General features: G+C 37.8%; 1 protein-coding gene across 4 annotated transcripts in view; it reads left to right on the top strand.

Annotated features, from left to right (window-relative positions):
- The window catches only part of LOC150075997 (FERM, ARHGEF and pleckstrin domain-containing protein 2-like), a 582,027-nt gene that overhangs the window by 137,731 nt on the left and 417,594 nt on the right, over positions 1 to 26,702 (top strand). For all 4 annotated transcript variants that reach the window (XM_090387911.1, XM_090387910.1, XM_090387913.1 and 1 more), the window contains 2 exons: positions 3,273 to 3,396; positions 19,268 to 19,355. In XM_090387911.1, coding sequence (XP_090244037.1) covers positions 3,273 to 3,396; positions 19,268 to 19,355 — 212 coding nt within the window. The remainder of the gene's footprint in view (positions 1 to 3,272; positions 3,397 to 19,267; positions 19,356 to 26,702) is intronic.

Here is a 26,702-nt window from a genome sequence, read left to right as displayed (position 1 = left end):
ACTATTACATTTTTTTTTTTTTTTTTAAATGAAAATCCCAAACACAAGAGGTATTAGAATCTATAGCACTTAGTACAGTGCTTGGGTTGGAGGTTGAGAAGACAAAAGAAGATATTTGTTGACATTAGACTTGAACTTCTGTAGACTGTAATTTTCAGGAAATACGCATTAACGAATGGTGTTCCATGAAACGGCAGTTGAATGAATAAACGAGGAAGATGAAAAATTGGTTCTGTCAGTTTGAAGTTGGATAGTAAATGGATGTTTGGCTGGGGACAGCACATGTTCGGACTGTTTTTAAAGAGAGAATGGGAGTTATAGAAGCCAATTCAGAAGAACAGTGCCCATGGAACTATCTGTAGAAAAGGCACTCAGGCAGTACATCTATGAGAGTTAGAGAGAGAGAGAGAGAGAGAGAGAGAGAGAGAGAGAGAGAGAGAGAGAGAGAGAGAGAGAGAGAGAGAGAGGAGTCATTAATTAACCTAACTGCTCTCTTCTGAATGGAATCTAGAAGCCTGAGAGAGGTTTTGGTCCAGATATGGGAACAATATTCCATGGTAGGGCGGATTTGCAATTTATACAGAGTGAACAGCTGTTTGGAAGAAAAGTAATGCCGAGAGCGAAAGAGAAAACCAAGTTTTTTGATCCAGAGGAAGCAATATTTGTAATGTGCTTGTGCTAAGAGAGATTAGAAGTCAGGGTAATCCCCAAAAGAGATATATCATTTTTCCTAGAAATCAGAGTGTCACCAAAGATAAGCATACGAGCAGAAGAATCCTTTTTGTGAGATATAAGACAAGACTAAGTTTTAGCATTAACAAGGACACATGATGCAAGAAAGCAAGCTTATATAGCATCAGCCAAAGGGACCCCCCCCCCCCCCGTTATTTCACGCATCCCCTCGCTCCAAATGTTTGTCAAGTTCTGCCTTTAATCTATTTAAGCTATCAACTTCTACAATGACAGATGGAAGTTTGTTCCAGCAATCAGCCACCCGCTGGCTAAAGGCAAATTTCCGCACATCTATCCAACAACTGTCTTTCCTCAATTTGAATTTATTCCCACTCAGGTGATTATTCTGAGCAAGAGGAATAATCCTATCAGCATTGAGCATGCTCAAACTATTCAAGGCTTTATACATCTCAATTAGATCATCTCACAGGTGCCTAGTCTCCAGACACTGTAATTTGCAAAACTTAAGCCTTTCTTCATAAGAGTGGCACCTCCGTAGCCAGGTGGGCAGGAGCAGCAGTGCGTAACACACTCTTCTTGATTAGACCAGGGTGGCCCTTGACCACCAAATACGGAGGATGCGTAAAGGTCAGGGAATGAAAATGCATATCCTCGGAGCAATATGGCCTTAGTTGCTAATGCTCCTAAAAACCAAAAATAACAATAACAATTCTTCGTAAGAGCAACCCTTTGTTCTGTTCACTAACCTTGTTGTCCTTCTCTGTACTTGTTCCAACTGCTCTACATCCTTCTTAAAATGAGGCCTCCAGACCTGTATACAGTAATCACAGTGTGGCCTGACCATTCCCTTATACAAGGGGATAATCATCTCTTTATCCCTGCTTTAAAAATTCTTGTATATCATTGACAAGACACAATGAGCTACTCTTGAAGACCTTCTGCACTGCTCAGAAAACTTCAGATCTGCCTGCACAATTATCCCCAGGTCCTTTTCATTCTCTACCACTGTCAGTGTGGTACCACAGAGTTGATACATTACTCTGGGATTACGGCTTCCCATATGTAGTAGTTTATATTTGTCAATGTTAAACTTCCTTTGCCACCTCTCAGCCCATCTGCTCAACTTTTCTAGATCCTGTTGCAGCAGTGTATTGTCAATAGTGTCATTAACAACCCTGCCAACCTTCGTATTGTCTGCAAACTTGGACATTAAGCCTGATATACCATCATCAATATCATTTATAAATACAGAAAACAACAATGGACCCAACACTGAACCCTGAGGGACTCCACTAATAACATTAGTCCACGAAGAGCAGTGTGTCGACCGGGCTAGCCAGGTGGGTAAAGTGCCTGCCCGGCAACCCAAAGGTCGCTGGTTTGAATTCCGCCTCGGGCTTGGATTCTATGGCCATAGAAGCCGATGCGCCAACAACTACCAAAAAAAAAAAAAAAAGAGCAGTGTTCATTGCTTACCACTCTCTGTCTTCTCCCACTCAGCCATTCCTTTATCCATAGCAGCAATTTGCCTCCAATGCTACACTGCTCGAATATGTGCAGCAGTCTTCCATGTGCAACAGTATCAAAGGCCTTTCTAAGGTCCAAATATATGATATCTAAGTTATTCTTTGCATCCAGTTCCTTTGTGACTACATCATTTCATTGTCCTCCTCTTGCTGTATTTTCTTTATGGTATGTATACATTCATGGCTTCTATTTCTGTTCCTTTAAATGCATTCCACAATTTAGTTACAGGCTATTTGAATGAAGTATTCTCCTTGACACTGTGTATGCCAATGCTTCTGCAACTTTTGGAAGCATTCTTGATTAGCTTCTTTTGGATTGGCAAATAGTTCCTGTGCCATTTTTTAAATAATTTTCTCAGTCATTTTAAATTTGTGACCTTTCAAGGGCATGGGAAACAAAGTCAGTGGGAATCCAATCAGTATGCCAGATGGTGTGCTTTTCTAGAAATACATGAATGGAAAGTGCCAAGTATGCAGGAGCATACTTGGCACTTGTGGTAAAGCTGACTCACATGTCTCATAAAAAATACCAGTTTCACTAGCAATTTGATAGATATTAAACTTTGATCACTCCTGATCAGATCACAAATGTGAGCTATTGAATCAATGATTTTTTGAAGTTTGAAGGGTGGCCAGAGTCAGATTCGTCTTCAGTAGATAGAAAGGCAACCTCATCAAATTTTGTGAATCATTGAATGTCTCTAAATAACTCAGCATTAATTGATGAGAAACATACAAAGGTATCTTTCCATTGGTTTCTGTTGCACTTTTCTCTAATTTGAAATAAAGTTTGAAGTAATTTCATTACTAAGGAAAAGCACTCATTTTAAAATGTGACAAAACACAAAATCTCTGCTATTCAATATGTGCTAATTCACACTGACTACAGCTAAACAGGCGATTCGTGTATTACTGTCTAGATGAACCACTGAATGTGTTTCAACAAATCACAACTCACTATGGTGTTGCACTTTCAAAATATTAAGTCACTCCTTTTTTATCATGCTTGCATAATACCCTCAAAAACACTTTTTTTTCCCATTTTGTTTTTAGCTGAATGTGGAGATTTTGCAGCAGAAGATTATCCAGATCACACGTATGTGTCATCATTCAAGTTTGTTCCTCACCAGGATGCTGAATTTCAGCATAAGATAATGGAAAACCATAGAAAACATGCGTAAGTTTTATATTCTTATTTGTTTTATATTTCAAATTGATTTTATTTTGTATTCCTTCCAAAGGAACAAAAAATTTATAATAGGACCTTATCAGTCCGTGGCTATGTTTCTGAAGGTGTTTGCATTTGGCAAGTTTTGAGTAACTGTTATTGTTTTTAATTATATTAGTGCAGGTTCCTCCCTTTAACGGTAGTGTTTTAATTGTGCTAGTGACATCCATTCAGAGGCATTTTTAGGACCATTTCTATCCTAAATAATTTTTAGGATAAATTGAATTAACCAATAACTGCCAAAACATTTTAATTAATTTTTTTTAAAAATTACAGCTGTTGCTAGTTAATGTTGAATTAAGAGTCAGATAGTTTAGAATACATGCCCGAGGCAACTAAAGTCATGAGGTGCTACCCTGATTTACAGGATGAAAATGAAGTCTTTCTGAGAGAAAAACTTTAACTTTCATGTGAGATCAACGAACTCTGCCACGACGTGAAAAAAACCATAAAAGTTTTTCCAGTTACATTGGGAATTTTCTGTTTTCTGGGTTACACTATTTTTTTCTTCTAAAAAGTCAAGTTTTTCTTCTCACAGACAGGAATTTGACCATAGAATACATTCAGTTTACAGTCACAATACACCCTTTCCTTAGTTGCCTTGACACATATCCTAAACAACCCAACAGGAAGTATATCACAAAAATACTTCCTATTGGCTAAATATGAATAACAAGATGAACAATGAAGTTTTGATTAGTCAGTAGTGAATAATCAAAACTTTACTGTTTATCCTGTTTTGTCTCTTTCTCTCTGCCTCTTTTTTTTTTTTTTGTGATGAATATTAAAACATGAAATTTTTACAGTGCTAAATTATGGCCACCACAGTGAACTTTCTCTCTCTGGCAATTCTTTTTTAGAGTTAGAAGAAATATATTGTAAGAAGTTTCTACCTAATGATAAGATGACATTGGTGATTGTAATAGATTGTCAACCTTTTGAGCAGGAGGCAGTTCCTTTGGGTGAGCTCTCCACAGCCTGTTTACTTTTAGTTGGCAGTATTGGTGATCTAGTTTGTTATCAGAAGCATTGTGAATTATATGGGAATTCAGGCCAGTGATGTCCAGCAGTTGCCATATTTATTTAAAAAATTTTTTTTTAAGTCTTTTCTTGGAAGTCAAATTATTCACCACATACTGGTCAGCTGACAAACAACTCCTTTCATTCGCTGATTATCTATGATAACTTCTGGGCTCTTCTCTTACTCACTTAACCATTACAGTTTCAATATTAGAATTGCATAATCAAAACTTTAACTTTCATAATTTTTTGTCAAGTCAATGCATTGCTCTGAGTTGCATTGCTCTGAGTTTACTTCTGTTGAATATACTTGTTTCGCCTACTTGTGATTTACTTTCATCAGTGGTGGAAGGACTCCACTTTTCTCTGTTATAGATCTGACATAGTCCATTTCCCAGGCAACCTAATAATTAAATAAGTTGGGATACCAAAAGATGTCCATATAGAAAACATATATCCCATGTTGGAAAAGTTGCAAAATCGCTGTCAAAAACTCCTTTTCAATGTATATAATCAAGCTGTATACATACCTGCTTTTCTAAATTCAAAATTGAGCTTGTGTGGGTGTGTGCTGTTGAAAGGACTCTTAATCAGGAGTAATTCATTTATTGATGAAATACTGCTGATTAAGAATTTAATTGAGTAAATAGTAGTAGTAGTGGCATATGATGCAAGAAAACAAGTGTTATGACCTTATGCAGCATCAGCCAAAAAAAAAAAAATCACACCATTCCCTCCAAATTGCATAATCAATTTAATGCCTGTCCAGTAGCTCCTTAATTTTATATAACCTATCAACTTCCACAACAACAGATGGAAGTTTGTTCTAGCAATTAACAACCTGCTGGCTAAAGGCAAATTTCCCCACATCTTAGCATCTGTCTTTTCTTAATTTGAATTTATGCCCGCTTAGATTCGTAATCTGAACAAGTGGAAGGATCCCATCAGAATTCAGAGTGCTCAACCCATTCAAGGCCTTATACACCTCAATCAGATCACTGCGCAGGTGCCTAGTCTCCAGCCACTGCAATTTGCAGACTTAAGCCTCTCGCATATACAAAACAACACAGGACCCAACACCGAACCCTGTGGGACTCCACTAATAACATTCGTCCACAAAGAGCAGCACCCATTAATTACTACCCTCTGTCTTCTCCCACTCAACCATCCTTTTATCCATTGTAGCAACTTACCCTTAATACCATTCTGCTCCAATTTGTACAATAGTCTTCCATGTGCAACAGTGTCAAAAGCTTTCCTGAAATCCAAATATGTGATATCAAAATTATTTTTTGCATCCAGTTCCTTTGTAACCACATCATAATATCCTATAAAATTTGTCAGAGAAGACTTTTCCTTAACAAACCCATGCTGTGTCTGAATTATTGCTGCAGTCTTGTCTAGATGATCCTGCAATGCATCTTTAACCAATGACTCCATTATTTTACCTGGTTGTTGTTGTTGTTTGGTTTTTAGGAGCATTAGCAACTAAGGCCATATTGCTCTGGGATATGCGGTGGTCATTCCCTGACCTTTCCGCATCCTCCGTATTTGGTGGTGACGGGCTCGAACCACGGTCTAATCAAGAAGCATGTGCTACGCACTGCTGCTCCTTCCCACCTGGCTACGGAGGCACCCTATTTTACCTGGAACAGAAGTTAAACTAACTGGTCTGTAATTACTCGTGTCACCCTTCGATCCCCCTTTGTGAATTGGGGATACATTTGCACATCTCCAGTCCGTGGGAACCTCCCCTGAGTCTAAGGATGCTCTCATAATTATGGCTAAGGGTTTGCTTAGTTGCTTTGCCACCTCCTTTAATATAACTGGATAGATCCCATCCACTCCAGGTGCCTTTCTTATGTTTAACTTCAACAAATTCTCCTCCACTTTGCTCTCAGTTATTGCAAAATCATTAAGCACGCTGCTACAATTTTGATAACCTTCTGCCATTTTCAAACCTTAATAACTCCTCATGTGTGAATGTAGATGCAAAATACTCATTCAGTTTGTTTGCTATCTGAGCAGGATCATCAACAGTCGAACCATCGATATCAAGTGGACCAATCAGATTCATCCCCTTCCTTTTAGAGTTTATATAAGTAAAGAAATTCTTGCTGTTTTTCTTATCATCTTTTGCCAAAGATTTCTTGTAATCTGCCTTCGCCTGTCTAACCTCCTTTGTGACCTGATTACAGACTAGCTTATATCTGCCATAGGCTTCTGAGTCGCTTGATAATTTATATGCATCTCATGCATTTTTCTTCTTTGTCACAAGTCTCATTAGTTCATTTGATAACCATTTAGGCCTAAATGGTTATCAAATGAACTTTTTCAATTCTAAATGGGAAGCATTCAAGGAATTAATCGTGGATGCTACTTTTAGTAGCATCCGGGATTAATTCCTTGAATGCTTCCCACTTAGAATTTGCTGTTGGTAACATTGTCAGTTCATCCCACTGTACAGAATTTAAAAACTGTGTGAGACCACTTTACTCACCTTTACAGAAGAAAAATCCCTTTCCTTTACCCCTGATGGTAATTATATCTTTAAGTAAATCCCACATCAGTACACTGTGATCACTGCCACCTAGTGGTTTCTTTATCTGCAAATTCTTAATACATGAATTATCACTGCTGATAACCAGATCAAGAGTATTACCCTCTCTGGTTGCCTCTCGAACATGCTGCTGCAGAAAACAATCATCCAATAAATCCAAAAAAGTCTTACTAGTGTGTGAGTGACAACCCACAAGTTCCAGTCAATATCTGGGAAGTTAAAATCCCCCATTATAAGACATTGATTTACTAGCCCACTCTATTTCTCTGTACAATTGTTCATTGTACTCATTCGAGTTGTTAGGCCTATAACACACTCCTAGTCTTATTTTTGCTTTCGCAGTGCTTATATCACACCAAATTGGCTGAACAGTGCACTGTTCATCTATATCAACTGTATGCACTTCTTTTGATTTTATGTTTTTCTTAATTAACAGCATAACACTTCCTCCCTTCCTATCCTGTCTATCTTTTCTGTACACATTGTATTCCCCAAATTCCAGTTCTGCATTCCTTATATCTGTGTGACACCACGTCTGTGCTATCCCAACAATATCTGCCTTTGATGTCTTGACCAACACTTCATATTCTTCAAATTTATTTACTATACTTCTAGCATTGGTATACATGCAAGTATACATGTACCTATCCTTATTATTAGTTACCCTAACATATCCCATATACCCATCTGTTTCACGATGACTGCCATCAGTCCCTGAAATCCCCAGCACCCTTTGCTCCAGGTCGCTACTTATTCTAATAGAAGTTGTGCAGGAATCACCTTCACCTTCACCAAAACTTAAGCCTTTCTTTCCTCTCACTAATCTTGTTGCTCTTCTCTGTACATGCTCAAGCAACTCTGCATCCTTCCTAAAATGAGGCCCCCAGACCTTTATGTAGTACTCAAGGCATTTCCTGACCATTGCCTTATACAAAGGGATAATCACCTCCTTTTCCCTTCTAGCAAAATTTCTGTGTTTCAATGGACAATACCCTATGACCTGCTCTGGCAGCCTGTCTGCACTGCTCAGAAAACTTCATATCGGAATGCACAATTACTCCCAGGTCTTTTTCATTTTCTAAGACCCTAAGTGTAATACTACACAGTTGGTATGTTTCTCTGGGGTTACTTCTACCCATATGCCATATTTTTGCATTTGCCAATGTTAAACTTCAGTTGCCACTTCTCAGCCCATCTGCCAAAATTTTTCTAGATCCTGTTGCAGTAGTACACTGTCATTAACAACCCTACCAATGTTTGTATCATCTCCAAACTTCTACATTAAGCCTGATATACCTTCATCAATATCATTGATAAATATACAAAACAACAGTGGGCTCAACACCGAACCCTGGGGAACTTTAATAACATTAGTCCTCCTTTAATAACATTAGTCCTCCTTTAATAACATTAGTCCTCCTTTAATAACATTAGTCCATGAAGAGCAGCGTCCATTGATTACGACTCTCAGTCTTCTCCCACTCAACCACTCTTTTATCCATTTTAGCAACTTGCCCTTGATACCATACTGCTGCAATTTGTATAGTAGTCTTCCATGTGCAACAGTATCAAAAGCTTTCCTGAAATCCAAGTCAGTGGAACTTCTCTATTACGAACTTCTATTTAACAAATTTCTCTTTATTACTAATCTTTTTGCACCTTGAAACGAAATTACATGTAAAATTAACCCCATATAGCGAAGTGTTAGTCTCTCTATAACGAATTTTTAAAAAAATTAGTAAAAGCATTTTTGAAGATTTTCAAGCATTTACTGCTAAACAGTCGCTCAAATATATGGCCTCCTTCCCTCCGAAATTGAACATTAGCTTCTGTAATTAATAATCCTTTTAGTGAATACTTGTGGCCATTGACGCCCGTAGGAGGGTCTTTGTTTCATTTTTGTTACAGTTATAAAACCAAATGAGTTTTCTTAAAAGTGGTCATAAACTTTACAATAAATAGGATAAATTTGTAAATTGATGTTGGCTTAGGGGAAAACGAAATTCGCTGTGGTAAGCCTTTAGCATGCTGCGGTGGCGGCAATACCTAGAATGCTACCACAGTCGGTTTTTAGTAACGCCTACTGAGTAATATTCGCTTCTCACCTCAACCATACCATGTGACCTTCCTCTCAATCATTATATGATATGTCCATTCTCATCTAACTGGACTCCCAGTAGATGGTTTTCATGATTTTTTTTTTTTTTTTTTTTTTAATTTTGTTCTTTTAGAACAATTTCTCGTCAATCACATAGGCTCTTGTATTTTTTTATTTTTTAATTTTTTCTGAAAAGTAACATACAGCATACATTAACCGTAAATTTTCTTTCGTGTGTATATGAATTAAAGTCGTATATTTCTTCAAAGTCATCGATAGGAAAGGTCACGTGATACTGTTGAATTGGCAAGCGAACGTCATTGAGTAGGCGGTACTAACAATTCACTATATGGCCAGCGCAGCAAGTTTGTGGTGAATGTATCGGCAAGAGCGGCAGTCCAGTAATTTTTACATTTGCGGAAACAATGTTGAAGAGAAAGTGTTTAAGTATTAATGATAAAGTAAAGATTCTTCATGATATTGACCAGGGTTTTAAGAAAAAAGATATTGCGGAGAAATATGGCATACCTGCAGGCAGCTTATCCACGATTTAAAAAAAATCGAGAATCAATTTTAAATGCAATTGAAGGAGGAGCAGACAAAAAGCGAATTAAGTTGTGTATATATGAAGATGTTAATACAGTTGTTTTAAAATGGGTGCAAATGATACGTGAAAAGAATATACCAATATCAGATCCAATAATTAAGCAACAAGCTCTGAAATTTGCACAGTCCCTGGGACATACAGAATTTAATGCGAGCACCGGGTGACTAGATAAATTTAAGAAGTGCCACAAAATTGTGGAAAAGGTTATTTGTGGAGAAAGTGTTAATGTAAGTGAAGAAGATTGCAACAGTTGGAGGAGCAATACCTTAAAGAAGATTTTAGAAGAATATGAACCTAAGGATGTTTTTAATGCTGACAAAATGGGTTTATTCTTTAAATGTTTACCGAATAGAACACTTGCTTTTAAGGATGATAAATGTTTTTGTAGAAAACAAAGCAAAGAAAGAATCACTGTGCTAGTTGGAGCAAATATGACAGGAAGTGAAAAATTAAGACTTTTAGTCATCGGAATATCAAAAAACCCAAGATGTTTTAGAGGCACAAAATCTTTGGAAGTTGACTACACCTTTTAATAAAAAAGCATGGATGACAAGTGATATATTTGAAGAATGGATATTAAAACTAGACAAGCGTATAACAAAAGAAAAAAGGAAAATCGTGTTGGTAACTGACACGTGTTGGTCTGGCACATCCTGCCAAACTTAAAAGTGTGAAGTTGTTTTTACCACCAAACGTGATGTCAAAACTCCAGCCAATGGACCAAGGCATTATTAAACATTTTAAATTTCATTATCGAAAGAGAATAACAATAAAGATTGTCAATGCGTTATCAGAAAATAGAAACTTGGAGGTTACAATTAACCTTAGAGATTGCATCTCTGAACTGGCAGAAGCTTGGACAAACAGTGTCACTGAATACGCTATTCAAAATTGTTTTTCAAAAGCGGGATTTGCATTGAATAAAGAAGTCGAACAACAACTAGACGAACAAGATGAATTGCCCCTTTCACAAGTGAAAAACTTTTGGACATTATTAGAATCGTCCGGAAACATCGAAAATGAAATAACACTGGATAGTTATATTTATGTAGATCAAGATCTGACTACAACAGAACATCCAAATGAAGATTAAATACTGCTGAACAGTGTTAGATGCGACCGTGATCACGAAGAAATTAATGATGATGCTGATGACACATCAGAACAACCCGTAGAAAAGCCAAACTTGCGATGAAATAATTAATGCTTTTAAAATGGTTCGTATGGGTCTACAGTTTTGTGAAAATGTTCCTGATAATGTTTTTAATGCTCTGAACAAATGTGAGGTTGTCTTTGAGAATCAGACATTTTTTAATTGTACTGTGCAAACGAAAATTACAGATTTTTTTTTAATTTGTGATGTTACTGGCGAAAATTGCATAAAAGTAATTTAAATAAGTGTTTTTGAAATAAAATACATTTTTAAATAAATGTAGATTCATTTTCATTTTCTAATTAAATAACAATTTCTAATAAAAAAGACATTCTCTGTATAACGAAATTTCTCTATAACGAATTTTTTCGCTGGATTTATCGAATTCGTTATAGGGAAGTTCGATTGTATATGGTATCAAAATTATTTTTTGCATCTAGTTCCTTTGTAACCACATCATATCCAATGAAATTTGTCAGATAAGACTTTCCCTTAACAAACCTATGCTGTTTCTGAATTATTACTGCAGTCTTGTCTAGATGATCCTGCAATGCATCTTTAAATAGTGACTCCATTATTTACTTCTATTGGAACAGAAGTTAAACTAACTGATCTCTAAATACTCGTGTCACCCTTAGATCCCCTTTGTGAATTGGGGATACATTTGCACATCTCCAGTCCGTGGGGGACATCCCCTGAGTCCAAGGATGCTCTGGTAATGTTCTGGTAAACCCAGGAACTCATAAAGCGAAAATTAGTAAAACGGGAACTGCCTGTATATGCTTACTGATTGCACAATTGAAATGCAACTGCTCTTAAAAGAGCCAAGCAGGCTAGGTGAAATTAAATTAACAACTAAGAAATTAAAAACTAATTGTAAATATCTTAACTATAACCTACATTGCTTTCGCAATAACATAATACTAAAAAAAGCTGCAATAAATGCTGGGCTATCCAAAATCAGATCACTTCAATAATTATTCAGGAAAACATGTTTTTTTTCCCCTCTACCAGAAACCGGGGGCTTAGAGGGAAACAGGTATCCTGTGTGTTATCAGACACTCAGCCTAAAACACTGATGGATCCAATATCTCTCTATTACAGAAGATTTAGGAGAGGTCCGGTTGGCCTGCCTCCCTAAAATCCACTCATGCACACCTTCTCAATGGTAAGCCTTGTTATGTCACTTAGGTGGCAACGAACGTGTAGAGTGGTTCTCTTCAAGACGCCTGGTCAGCGTGAAGAGGAAAAGACCAAACCCTCCAGCATGAGAGCACAACAATACAAATGGCCCTCAGTCCCCAGTTTCACTCTCCCTCTTACGGCAGCGAGAGGATCAGAGTGGAAGCAGAGGGTGCTAAGAATCTCTGGGTATGACCAGGCTGTCATGCACGGAAACTGAACTTGGCCTGTTATAAAATACGATCACTCATCGGTGAAGACAGGATATTAGAGCTGGAAAAGGAATTAGAAAATGTGAATTGGAATATCATCGGTTTGGCTGAAACGAGAAGAAGAAATGAATCACTTATAAGTTTATCAAGTGGAAATCTACTGTACACCAATGGAAACAGTGAAAGGAGTGAAGGTGGAGTTGGGTTTCTGGTCCATAAAGATTTTAAAAACAACATTTTGGAATTCAAAAGTACATCACCAAGGGTGTCAAGGCTAATACTCAAGATTTCTAAGAAGTACAAGCTAAAGATTATAATGATTTATGCACCAACATCGAGCCATGATGATGAAGAGGTTGAAGAAATGTACACCGAAATCGAGAGTCTTCTAGATGAGCAGAAAACCCACTACACTATTATTATGGGGGACTTCAATGCTAAGGTTGGAAAAAGGCAAAACAGTGCAGAAAGAGGAACTGTAGGAAATTTTGGAATTGGTGAAAGAAATAAAAGAGGTGAAAGACTTGTGGAATTTGCAGAATCTCAAGGACTGTCAGTAATGAACACTTTTTTCAAGAAAAGGGTGAACAGAAAGTGGACATGGAAGAGTCCAAATGGATTAACAACTAATGAAATCGACTTCATCCTCACTAACAGAAGATATATTGTGAATGATGTTACCGTCCTAAATAAGGTAAATGTTGGAAGTGATCACAGAATGGTAAGATGTACACTTGGTATAGATGTAGGAAAGGAAAGGAAAAAACTGACTCGAGTAAATAATACAAAGGTCTTTGAGATAACAGAAGAGGAGAAAAAGCAGTATGTACTGGAACTTAAAAACAAGTTTGAGCTTCTGCAGACTGCTCAGGACCAAGATATCGATGAGGAATATTACAACTTTCTGAAAGTGATAAAGCCCAAGAAACCTATAGGGAAACAGAAATCCAAAGAAGAAAAAATTAGTCAAGAAACACTTGTCATGATGATCCGAAGACGACAAATGAAGAGCAAGAAAAACACTGACAGGGAGAAAATTGAGTATACTGAGTTATGCAAAGCCATTAGAAAGAGACTCAGAGAGGACATAAGAAGATTTAACACAAGAAAAGTAGAACAAGCATTAAGGAAAAACAGAGGATTTAAATCAGCAGCCATGAGCAGTAATACATAAAGACAAATGATACTGAAACTGAAGAATAGCGATGGTGTACTTATAACCAGCAGAGAAGGCATAATTCAAATAGCAGAAGACTACTATAGAGAATTATACAAGGAACAGAGGAATGATGCCAGCAGTGGGGAAGATGGATTGCAAAGTAGCAACACATACGACATACCCGATATTCTTCCTGATGAGGTAGAACATGCATTGAAGAAAATGAAGAATCAGAAAGCCCCGGGGGAAGATAAAGTTACTGTAGAGTTGTTAAAATTGGGAGGAAGAGACATAACAGAAAAACTGGCAAGGCTCTTCACAAAGTGCATTAGAAAAGGTGTGACGCCTAAGCAGTGGAATAATGCAATCATAGTTTTGCTGCATAAGAAAGGAGATAAATCAGAAATTGGAAATTACAGACCAATTAGCTTGTTATCCCACATCTACAAGTTGTTCACAAGGGTCATTACTAACAGATTAGAAAGAATACTTGATGAGAATCAACCGAAAGATCAAGCTGGCTTTAGGTCAGGATTCTCAACTATGGATCACCTTCACGTAATATCACAGCTAATGGAGAAAGCAAATGAATATAAAACACCATTATGCCTGGCATTTGTGGATTATGAAAAGGCATTTGACTCCATACAGCATAAGGCAATGTTTCGGGCACTAGAAAGACAAGGCATAGATATCCCATATATTATGATTTTGAAGAAAATATATGAGAGTGCTACCTCCTTTATTAGACTAGACAAAGACAGTAGCAAATTTAAAATCGAGAAAGGAGTTCGACAAGGAGACACAATATCTTCGAAGCTGTTTACTGCTGCCCTTGAGGAAGCTTTCAGAAGATTAGACTGGTCGCAGAAAGGAGTCAATGTGAACGGAGAGTACCGAAACCATTTACGATTTGCAGATGACATTGTGGTTATAAGCCACGATCCCAAAGAATTAGAGGAAAATCTTAATCAGTTATGCACAGCTAGTAAGGATTTTGGACTAAAGATGAATATGGCTAAAACAAAAGTAATGATGAACAAGTATGCCACAGAAAGGGAAATAATGATTGAAGGAGCAGTAATTGAAAAGGTGGAGTCATATACTTATCTGGGACAAGTTATTAGCTGTAATAATGATAAATGGCTGGAAGTCAAGAGAAGAATAAATTTTGGATGGATAGCATTCAGGAAATATAGTCACATACTGAAGAGCAATATCCCAGTTTGTCTGAAACGTAAAATAATGAACCAATGTATACTCCCCACCATGACTTATGGAAGTGAAACTTGGGCACTCACCAAAAGAATGGAAGAGAAGCTGAGAACTACACAGCGAAGAATGGAACGTATCATATTGGGAATCAGACTGTTAGATAAGAAGAGAAACACATGGATTAGGCAGCAAACTCAAGTAAAGGACATTCTTATCAAAACTAAAGAACTAAAATGGTCTTGGGCAGGACACATAGCCCGAAGGCATGATGACAGAATGGTATCCAAGAGGAGCTAGAAGAAAACCTGGAAGACAAAGGCGGAGATGGATAGATGAAATTCATGAGTTTGTGGGTAGTAAATGGATGGCCAGTGCTCAAAACAGAAGGAACTGGAAAGTTGCTGGAGAGGCCTTCATCCTGCAGTGGATTGAAAATGGCTGACGATGATGATGATGATGACCTGAAGCCGACTACTGCACCTTTCCAAATGTGACAAGCAGTGAGCCACTATACTGTCATGCAAGTCATACAGACAATATCATGGATATGTGACCTAATCTAAATTCACATGAACATCCTCCTAATTATGAAAATATTTTATAGAGCTGGCTGCGAGAATGGTACATAAAGGATAACATTATATAAACTGGAGCAAATTGGGATTACTGGTAAGGTTCTTCATTGGATTAAAGGCTGACTAAAAGATGAAAGCCAGAGGGTAGTCATAAATGGACAATCTTCAGGATAAACCAATGTAGCTTGTCCCCACCCATCTGTTTTTAATAATAATTAGCTGATCAACAAGGGAGTACAGGGGAAGCTGTCAAAATTTGCTCATCATTTAGAGGAATTGTTGAGGAGGCTTCCATCCTGTAGTGGGTTGATAATGGCTGCACTTTACTTTTTTAGTGGTTAATGACCCAGACAGCCATGTTGCATCAAATGACTTGGATTTGTTGCTGATACCCGAAAAATAGCAAATGAAGTTTAATGCTTCTAAAGTTTTATACCAGAAAAACAGAAATCCAACAGCTATATAAAAGTAGGGAGGGGAGTTAAAAGTGGTTCAAGACAAAAGAGATTTAGGAGTTATGATATGATACAATCAGATATAAAATTATTCAGCATAAACAGGCAACTAGAACTCATGCAATATTCATTCAAACTGTCATTTATAGGTCCTTTGCAAGTAGGGAGAAGAATGCTTTGATCCTTCTATATAAGATGTATAAGATCATGAAACTGCATGTGGAATGTTGTATTTAATCTGGAGGCTACGCGTAAAGAAAGACATAGTACTTCTAGAGAAGTTTCAGAGAAGGGCAACCAGATTTTTTTTTTTTTTTTTTTTTTATGAAAACCCCAAACACGAAAGGTATCAAAACCTATAGTACTTAGTACTGTGCATGGGTTGAAAGAGAAGTATGGGGGGAGGGGGTTGCCGGAAACTTTGCTCTAGAGACTAAACATGGGTTTCACCACTTCAAGCCTCCAATAAGCAAAGTGGTGGTATTTCACCGGTTGATTGGTAAACAGCACCACTCAATGAAGTTTAGAAGGGGCAAATTGTAAAAGCTAACTAAACATCTTTGGATGGTGGGAGGGGGGCCAACTAATTAAGATATATGTAAGACTGTGAAAAGATCAATAAAATGAACAAAGGAGATAAAATCTTAGAGTGTAAAAGCTAAATTTCCCGAGGTTTAGCTTTTAGCAGCAAGAATTGAATAATCACTTTTTTTTTTTTTTTAGACAAATGCAAAAAATTTCCACTTCCTTGTCCCATTTAGATATTTAATACTAATGAACACATGGATTCTGTTCATGCATGAAGACAGCAAGAGCAAATCTGTATACTGTCAGAAAAAATGCATAGTACATTGTTAACTGCTGCACTTTGATTTGCAATAAAACTGTTATGATAAAGATGTAAATTCTGGCTATGGTGGCTGTACAAAGCATAAATGGAAAATTTATTTACTTATTTAATTTTATTTGAAATACTTTCAGGATTAAGAAAATTATTAATTGTTTGAATCTTGGAAAGCATCCCAGTACATAGAAATATTATTATTATCGTTGCTCATATTATTTCTCCCTGATTGGGACTTTCACCCGTGGCAGGTATTGCTACCAAGTACACAGGGTGGTTGTTATATCTGGTGCTAATGTTGGGCAAGGAACTCTGACTATCCTAAGGGTGTTCAGGATTGCCACTTTCTGGAGTTCCTTGTAGGTATTCTCTGGGAGACCTATTGCTGCTGACCTATTTGGCACCATACCGGCGATTGACACAGTGATCGGGATGGTCACCACGGGAAGGAATTGCCACTATGGGAAAGAAGACTTCAACAGAAGATACAAGAATTAAGATTCAAGATAGGCCAATTGACCCAGTACCAATGGGATAACAGGAGCAAGAAATTGATTGGAAAAGTGAAGGGCATCCTCAAGAGAGATAGCATCCAAGCAAACATGGGACCAAAAATGAGAGAATAGGAGAATACTTGGGCACACAGAAGCAGAACCTCCTCACACTGAGCAAGAGAATATGCAGATAGATTTTCCTCCCATAGAAAAATTAACAACCAAATCTTCAATAAGGACCAAAGACCCTTCTACAGGAGTCTCAGAGAAGACGGAAACAGACCACCCAGGCAGTAGATGATCGAGGAGTTCTGGAGAAACATATGGAGCAGTGCAGTAAGACATAACTGCCGAGCCCCCGGATAGAATTAGAATGGAAGAAAACCAAGGAAGTACAAGAGATAAGAGAGTGGGAGATTCAGGAGGAAGAAGTAAAACAATCAATCAGGAACTCCCACAACTCGCCTGCACACAAAACACCTAGCAGAGCAATTCACCCAAATAATAAGGCACCCAGAGACAATCCCCAAGAAACCACACTTTCTCACTCAAGACATCTGAAGCCTAAAGATGAAGATACAAGAAACCTGGCAAAATACAGGCCAATCACCTGTCTCCCAAAAATGTACAAGATCCTGACCAGCTGCATAACCAAGAAGATATCAGACCACATCAAGTGCCAGAACATAATCACCAAACAGCAGAAAGGATGCATGTGGTTGCTTGCATCCTTTCTGCAAAGGATTCAAGAAGCAATTAACCATAGATGCCGCAGTTGTAGAGCAAGCTACAAGAAGCAGCGCTACCTGTACATGATAACCACGGCTTACATCGATTACTGAAAGGCCTTCCACTCCATGCCTCATACTGACTAAAAGAGACAACAAAGTTAACCCAAGAGGGACAAACTTCCTAGAAGCAACAATTCCTGTTGTCTTTATCAGGAGAGGAATCTTTCGGAGGAGATGCCCTGAGTCCACTGTGGTTCTGTCTAGAACTCAATCCACTATTCACCATGCTCAACAACAGCAAGAATGGATATAACTTCAAAGAAGGAAGGAAAAACCTGCACACCCTCACCCACCTGATGTACATGGATGACATCAAGCTCTACATGATAACCAAGAAGCAGTGCCAGAAACTACTCCGGATCACTGAAGAATTCAGCAGCAATGATATCAGGACAGAATTTGGTCTAGACAAATGCAAGACCCACTGACTGTATCAGGGGAAATTAGTTGTCCGAAACTATCAGCTGCAGATTGGTAAAGAGATTGAAGCCATAACAGAGGGTGAGACCTACACATAGCTGGGAATGATGCAGGCTCAGCAGTTAGAGCACAAGAAAATCAAGGACTGCATACATGTTTATGGCTTTAACTGTGTTCTCTCCGTTCAACTTTGTTTAAGCAGACTTCTGAGTCTCTGATCGTATTTTTCGGTCAGGCATGTTCCTTCAGGATGAGAGATTGGACTAACACTGAGCTGGAGGATATCATGAGAAAGACAGGCACAATGATGACCAAAAGTTACCAACCTAAAATCAGCCATGCAGAGACTGACATCAGCTCAAAAAGAGGAAGAAAGGGGCCTGATAGGCCTCATAAAGCAACAGAAAACAGCAAAAGCTAATTTGAAGGATTGTTTCAAGAAAAATGCAGCAGTAGCACTCCAATGTGTACAGAAAGGATAGACAGGATAGGAAGGGAGGAGGGGGTTATGCTGTTAATTAAGAAAAACAAACTCTAAGGAAGTGCATCCAGTACATAGGTGGACAGTGCAATGTTGAGTCAGTTTGGAGTGATATAAGCACTGGGAAAGTAAAAATGAGAGTAGGAGTGTGTTATAGGCCTAATGACTCTAATGAGAACAACGAACAATTGTACAGAGAAATAGAATTGGCCAGTAAATCATTGTTTAAACATACACTAATTAGCTAACTAATTTTGTTGTTGATAACGTAACCCCTATTTTTAACATTATGTCTATGGGAAATAAATTCCCACTTTACAAGTTTTTGCTTTACAAGTGCATGCTAGGAACTCGTAAAGCAATTAACTCATAAAGTCAAGAACTACCTGTAATAGTAAGAAAGTATTTGGAAGTGATTTGTTAACATTATATTGAAGTACTCTTGTAGCTTATTTATTATTACTTCTAAAGTATTAATATTTTAATAAAAAATATAAAAATTTAATTGTCATTATTAGATTGCTTATTAAAAATGTGTGAAATTTTATATATAGTTCTCAGTCCCCAGCCGAAGCTGACCTAAATTTATTAGAAACTGCTAGGCGCTGTGAACTGTATGGTATCAAGATGACACCAGCTAAAGTAAGTAATGAAAATGTTAGACATACAGCAAATTAAACCAGTTCTCCATTATTGATTCTTTTGCCATTGTTGTGTTATGATTCATTTTTAATGCACTGAACACTGACTCATGCACTAAATAAAATAAAATAAAACTTTGTTTTATTTTATTTTAATAAAATTTTAATTTAATTTTATTTTATTTTTTATAATAAAAATTTTATTTTATTATAATAAAATGAAATAAAACAAACTTTGTTTTATTTTATTTTGTTTGAGTCAGTGTTAGTGCATTAAAAATGAATCATCGAGTTCCTGATTCTGGAGGCTTCTTTAATGAATTGTGTTATGCTGTCATCTCTAGAAGGACAGCAAATTGTAACAGATGTACGCTGAAAGGACAGAATTCGTGTCCTTTCAGCGTACATCTGGGCAAGGTGACGCTGTCATCCCTCTCGCAAGTGGACAAACCAACCTCTTGGTAGGTATATAGGTACACTGCATTCACCTAGATGGTAATTCAATGCCAGTATGGATAAACATCATGAATTAACCGACTTTGAAAGAGGGATGATAGTGGGTGGCTGACACATGGGTCACTCTATCACGGAGGTGGTACAGAAATTGCACTATCCTCATACAGCATTGAGTTTATCGGGAATACGCCATTTCCGAAATAACATCATGGACAGCGCTGTGGATGGAGAAAAGTGGTGGATGAACGTGGCCTTCGACGTCTGTCTTGCATTGTTTCAGCCAACTGGAGAGAGAGAGACAGTGGCACAAATCACCACTGACCTCAACAAGGGAGGTGCCAGAAACATCTCCACCAAGAGTATCAGGCAATCATTAGCCACAACAGGTTATGGGAGCTGCCAGTCCACCAGAGTCCCATTACTAACACCACAACACAGGACTCTAGCCTCAACTGGGCAAAAGAACATCATTGGACCTTGGATGATTGGAGACAGGTCTTCTGGGTCCGACGAGTCCTGTTTCCATTTATTTCGATTGGACGGGAGGGTGCGTATCTGGCGGAAACTGCACAAAGCTATGCACCCGTCATGTCAACAAGGAACTGTTCAGGCAGGTGGATGGTCAGTAATGGTCTGGGGCATGTTCAACTGGAACATGTTGGGACCTCTGGTATGCCTAGACGCATCTGCACATGTTGGGAACTCTGGTACGTATGGACACATATCTGAATGGTCGCGCCTCCGTAGCTGGGTGGGCAGGAGCAACAGTGCGTAGCACATGCTTCTTGATTAGACTGGGGTTCGAGCCCATGACCACCAAATACGGAGGATGTGGAAAGGTCAGGGAATGACTACTGCATATCTCCGGAGCAATATGGCCTTAGTTGCTAATGCTCCTAAAAAAAAAAACCAAATAACAATAACAAAATAATCTGAATGGTCCAGGTTACGTGTACATTCTTGCAGACCATCTGCATCCCTTCATGATCAGTACCCACAGGGCAATGGACTCTTCCAGCAGGACAGTGAGTCTCCCCACAGAGTTGTGGTGACTAGAACATGGTTCAAAGAGCATTCTGCAGATTTTACCACCACGGAATGGCTTCCCCGTTCACTGGACATAACCCTGTGGAGCATCTTTTGGATTGCTGTGAAAAGGTCTGTTCGCGCTTTGGATTCTCCACCCAGGAATGCGACAGAATTATGGACAGTGGTGCAGCAAGCATGGATGGAAATATTTGTGGAATGCTTTCATGAACTAGTGGACTCAATGCCTCGCGGTGACTGTCCTTATCCAGGCGAAAGGTGGGTCTACCCATTAATAGGTAGGTATCCCATGATTTCTGTCCACTCAGTGTATATAGTAGCCCACTATGCAGTGTAGTGCCAAGTGGGCAGGAGCAGCAGTTCGTAGCACACGTTTCTTGATTAGACCGGGGTTTGAGCCCGTGACCACCAAATACGGAGGATGCGGAGAGGTCAGGGAATGACCACCACATATCCCCGGAGCAATATAGTCTTAGTTGCTAATGCTTCTAAAAACCAAATAACAACAAATAACAACAACAGCAGTGTAGCGTCAAAAAAAGTTAGCATTAGCATTAGTAGAGGCATTTGATGCAAGAAAGCAAGCTTATGCAGCATCAGCCAAAAAAAAAAAAAAAACCCACTTCCACTTCACCCCTCTGTTCATTCAAAATACCTGTCCAGCTGAGCCTTAAACTTATTTAGGCTATCAACCTCCACCACAAGGGATGGGAGTCTGTTCCACCAACCAACCACCCGCTGGCTAAAGGCAAATTTCCGCACGTCTATCCTACATCTGTCTTTCCTCAATTTGAATTTATGCCCTCTCAGGTGATTTTTCTGAGCTAGAGGAAGAATCCCATCAGCATTGAGCATGCTTAAACCATTCAAGGCTTTATACACCTCTATCAGATCACCTCGCTGGTGCCTAGTCTCCAGACACTGTAATTTGCAAAACTTAAGCCTTTCTTCGTAAGAGCACCCCTTTGTTCCATTCACTAATCTTGTTGCCCTTCTCTGTACTCGTTCCAGCAGCTCTACATCCTTCTTGAAATGAGGCCTCCAGACCTGTATACAGTACTCTAGGTGTGGCCTGACCATTGCCTTATACAATGGAATAATCACCTCCTTATCCCTGCTGGAAAAATTCCTGTATATCATTGACAATACTCCATGAGCTACTCTTGCCGCCCGTCTGCACTGCTCAGAGAACTTCATATCTGCCTGCACAACCACCCCCAAGTCCCTTTCATTCTCTACCACTGTCAGTGTAGTACCACAGAGTTGATACGTTGCTCTGGGGTTGCTGTTTCCCATGTGTAGTACTTTACATTTGTCAATGTTAAACTTCATTTGCCACCTCTCAGCCCATCTGCTCAACCTTTCCAGATCCTGTTGCAGCAGCATGGTGTCAGTAGTGTCCTTGACAACCCTGCCAACCTTTGTATCATCTGCAAACTTGGACATTAAGCTTGATATACCATCATCAATATCATTTATAAATACAGAAAACAATAATGGACCCAACACTGAGCCCTGAGGACTCCACTAATAACATTAGTCCACGATGAGCAGTGTCCATTGATTACCACTCTCTGTCTTCTCCCCCTCAACCACCCCTTTATCCATAGCAGCAAGTTTTACGACAGGAGCTGTATATTGAATCTGGTAACATAGACATGAGATACCTTTGAGGCCCCCCCCCCCCCAAGAGCTTTCTGTCTGCATGTTTTGAGGTATTCTCTCCAGAAATTGTTTAGCCACCAAGCTAATTTGGTGAGCAAGCATTTGTAACAGCACCATTTGCACATTGATTGTTAAAAGCAAAAAAATAATTTTTTCTGTTCATATTGGTTAATGAAGTCATTTTTCAGCACTGTATATTTTTTTGTGGTAATTCTTTATTCTCACAAAATGGACTATAACTATGTTATTGCTCACCCGTGTTGGATACCCACAAGTTCCTAGCAGGATTTTTTAAATTATTTAGATTTTTTTTTTTTTGTATTGTTACACATAGAATTCTGCTTTAGTAGATGCAGTGCTTCTGACATATGTTCTTTTCAAATTAAAATTTATCATGCCATTCATCATTATCATCATGAATTTGGTCCGGCTTAGGTCTTTTAAGACCTGCTCCGTTGTAGCTCTTGGAGGTGGTCTTGATCTCGCCATCGTTGTCTTGGTTGACCACCATCTCTCTTGTTTGTAGTTAAAGGCTAATTTTGGGATCCGGTCTAGGTTCGTTCTTTCTATGTGGCTGATCCGTTTTTCCTGATACCATTTTATCTACTTTTAATTTCTCGCAGATATCTAAATTTCTTTGGTGGTCTAGTCTTGTAAAGTCTAATAATGGTCTTAAAAATCTCATTTGTGCTGCTTCTAGTTTGTGTGCATCTTTCTTATTTATGACCCAAGTCTCATGAACTAGTGGACTCAATGCCTCGCCGTGACTGTCCTTATCCGGGCAAAAGGTGGGTCTACCCATTATAGGTAGGTATCTCATAGCTGTAAAAGAGGGCTGGTTTTGAAGTGATGTTGTGCAGTCGTAATTTTGTTTCAGTTGTCGTTTGTTTTCCGAAGTGGCATTTAATCGTTCCATTCATTTTATTATATTTTTGTAGTTTAGTGTGAATGTCTTTCCCTTCGTTTGATATTAAATTTCCCAAATAGGTGAAGTCAGATATTTGTTCTATTATTTTATCATCAATAACAATTTAGACTTTCTGTACGTTTTTTCCACATAACCCCATTGATTTTGTTTTTGAGGTGGAGATTTTCATCTCATACTTTTTACCTATTTTGTTCAGTTCATTTGCTGCAACTGTAGTTCATCTCCGTATTTTGCAATTATAACTTGATCATCAGCATATAATATAGTTTGGATTTTATTCCTATTGTTCAACTGTATTCCATTGTTAATTGTTTGTTTCCATTCTTTAAGAATTTTATTGATGTAGATATTAAATAAATTTGATGATAGTCCACATCCTTGTTTGACTCCTTTATTGGTGTTAATTGGACCATTAGAATATTTTATACAGACTTTTGAGTTTTTATATAGGTTTGTTGTTTGTTTGTTTGTTTGTTTGTTATTTGGTTTTTAGGAGCATTAGCAACTAAGGCCATATTGCTCCGGGATATGCGGTGGTCATTCCCTGACCTTTCCGCATCCTCCGTATTTGGTGGTGACGCGCTCAAACCCCAGTCTAATCAAGAAGTGTGTGCTACACACTGCTGCTCCTTCCCACCTGGCTACTGAGGCACCTTTTATATAGGCTTTGCATCACTTTCCAGAGTTGAGTTGGGATATTTTCTTCATGTAGAATCTGCCAAAGTTTTTCCTGGTTTACATTGTCATATGCTTTTTCATAATTAATAAACAGCAGAAATGTTGGTAGATTGAATTCTCTTCTTTTCTCCAAAATTTGTTGTAATGAGAAAATGGCATCTATTGTGCTTCTCCCTTTTCTGAACCCACATTGTTCTTCTTATAAGAATTGTTCACTGTATTTATTAAGTTTATCCTTTAGTATATTAGAGTATAGTTTTGCAGCAGTTGACAGCAGTGTTAGGGTTATTTCTGGAGCCTTTTTTGTGTAAATTGATTACTATTCCTGTTTCCCAATCTTTGGATATCTGTTGCTTATGCCATATGATGTTAAATAATTTTAGTAGTGCGTTTTTTAGTAAGGTGCTCCCATGTTTAAATAGTTCTACATTCAAATTGTCTATGCCTGGGCTTTTTTGATTTTTGTAATATTAACTCTAGTTCTTCCATTGTTATATTTTCTTTATCTTTAGTTACCACAGATTCACCTTCCAATTCCCTAGTGCCAGGGTTATACGTAGTTTGGAATAGTGTTGCTTCCATTCTGCTTGGGAGAAGGAGTTGGTTTTTATTTGATCATTTGTGTCTAGTTGTAATTTCTTAAAAATTTTAAAACCTCTTCTCTGCGGGCCTGTGATATCACGTTCTAAAGATTTAACAAATTTTATCCCAGTCATCTCGTTGGATTCTTCTGGTTAGTTTTCTGACTTCTGCTAAGTTTTTTATATTTTATGTGTAGATGTAGGTCTTTAGTTTGTAGGAACAGTTTATAGATCTTTTTTTTTTCTCATTGATTGTTTGTTTCAATTCTTCATTCCAAGTTCTTAGCCAGTTTTTATTTTTTATAGATTTATATCCAAGACTTTCTTCTGCAGCTCCCAGAATTGATTTTTTCATGTTTGACCAAATTTCCTCAACATTATGACTTTCATCTGATTTGAGTTTATCTTTCAATCGACTTTCATACAGGAATTTAGTGCTTTCATCTTCCAACAAATGTATTTTTAATTTCTTAGTAGTTTTTCATAAAATGCCATTCATAAAATAATAATTTTATGAATATTATTTTGGAATTTTAATTAGGATTAGAATTTTATATATAAAATTCTAATTTATTTTCAGTTATTTTCAATTCAGCAGTTAATTTCGCAAATGTACATATATGCAAAATTAGGGCAGTATTTGCTACATTTCACATATTCAAGAAATGCTGGAAAAGCAGGCAATGAGTTTGCCTTATGAAAGTGGCTTGACTGTTCATCATAATTGGAATTTGAAAACTTGAGTGAACAAGAATTTGATGCAATTTTGAATTTCAAGTGTTGTAGAATTTTTGTGGAAAGATTCAAACAAGACTATAAAATTATTTCAACAAAGATAGCCTTTTTTTTTTTTTTTTTTCCAAGAGAGAAGAAATTAAAAAAAAATGCTGAAGAATTTATCAGTGAAAATTGCTTTCAGAAAATCAAGTTGATGGGGGGAGCAAAACCATTTGGAATGCCACCATTTAAATATGAAATGGCTTCTAAAAAACTTTATATGTTTGTGGATAAAAGGTCATTGATGCAATCATTCATTCCATGGCACAACTGAAAGTTTACCCCCTGGACAAACTGCCAGCAACTGACATCCTTGGTAATCCATGTGATCACCATCCACTCCCCAAACCCTATGGGATATATATGCTGTGGTTTTTGATGCCCTAGATGATTACCTAATTGGCCTACACGGATAGGCCACTTCTAGGTGCAACCCATTCTTATATAATACATCATATTGCTTTGTTATGGAAATCAGAAAAGAAAATCTGTTTGCTTCCAAGAAACAGGAAGAAATTTCAATATCCTCCAGTACAATATCTGCTTATGTCAAATATGCTTATCCTTTGGATTTTAATGAATACAGAATTCTTCTTTTGGTTGATTCTTCATCATGATGTCAGAAAGAAAAACGTGATAAATTTTGTGCTCCTCCATTCCAAAATATGCTAGTACACTGGTGTTCAAAGAAAGTGCATTTCCACATTTCTAACCCTTTTTTTCACAATGGTATGTTACATTAATGACTACATCACAAATAGAGATATAAACAAAAGATATTTATTAATAGTTAAGGCAAAGCTAAGTAATATTTGACAAGTGCTCTCAAAATATTCCAAAATGAGCATTTGCAACCTTTATACAACAGTTTTGGTAAACACGGCAATTATGGCTGAAATGTTACCAGAAGCCCTCAGTTTGCTTCAGTTTATCATTTTAAATGGAAAACAAGCTGAAAAGTTCACTCGGTACAAACTACTATTTAGTTGAACTGCCTCTGGCCCTGATGACAGCAGCAGCACACCGTCGAGGCATTGACAAGATCAATTTCTGAAGATAATCAGCTGATAGTTTGTGGTTCCAAACACGAATTATGGCTTCCTGAAGTTCACAAAGGGTCTTTGGTTTCTTTCTGGCAACTGCAGATTTCACACAATGCCAATAGTTCTCTATAGGATTCAGGTCCAGGCTGTTTCCTGGCCAGCAAGAGTTGTGA

The sequence above is a fragment of the Mastigoproctus giganteus genome, chromosome 13, assembly GCF_048544385.1.
Source record: "Mastigoproctus giganteus isolate SK-2022 chromosome 13, ASM4854438v1, whole genome shotgun sequence".
NCBI lineage: Eukaryota > Metazoa > Arthropoda > Arachnida > Uropygi > Thelyphonidae > Mastigoproctus > Mastigoproctus giganteus.
This window is presented reverse-complemented; position numbering and strand designations above follow the sequence as displayed.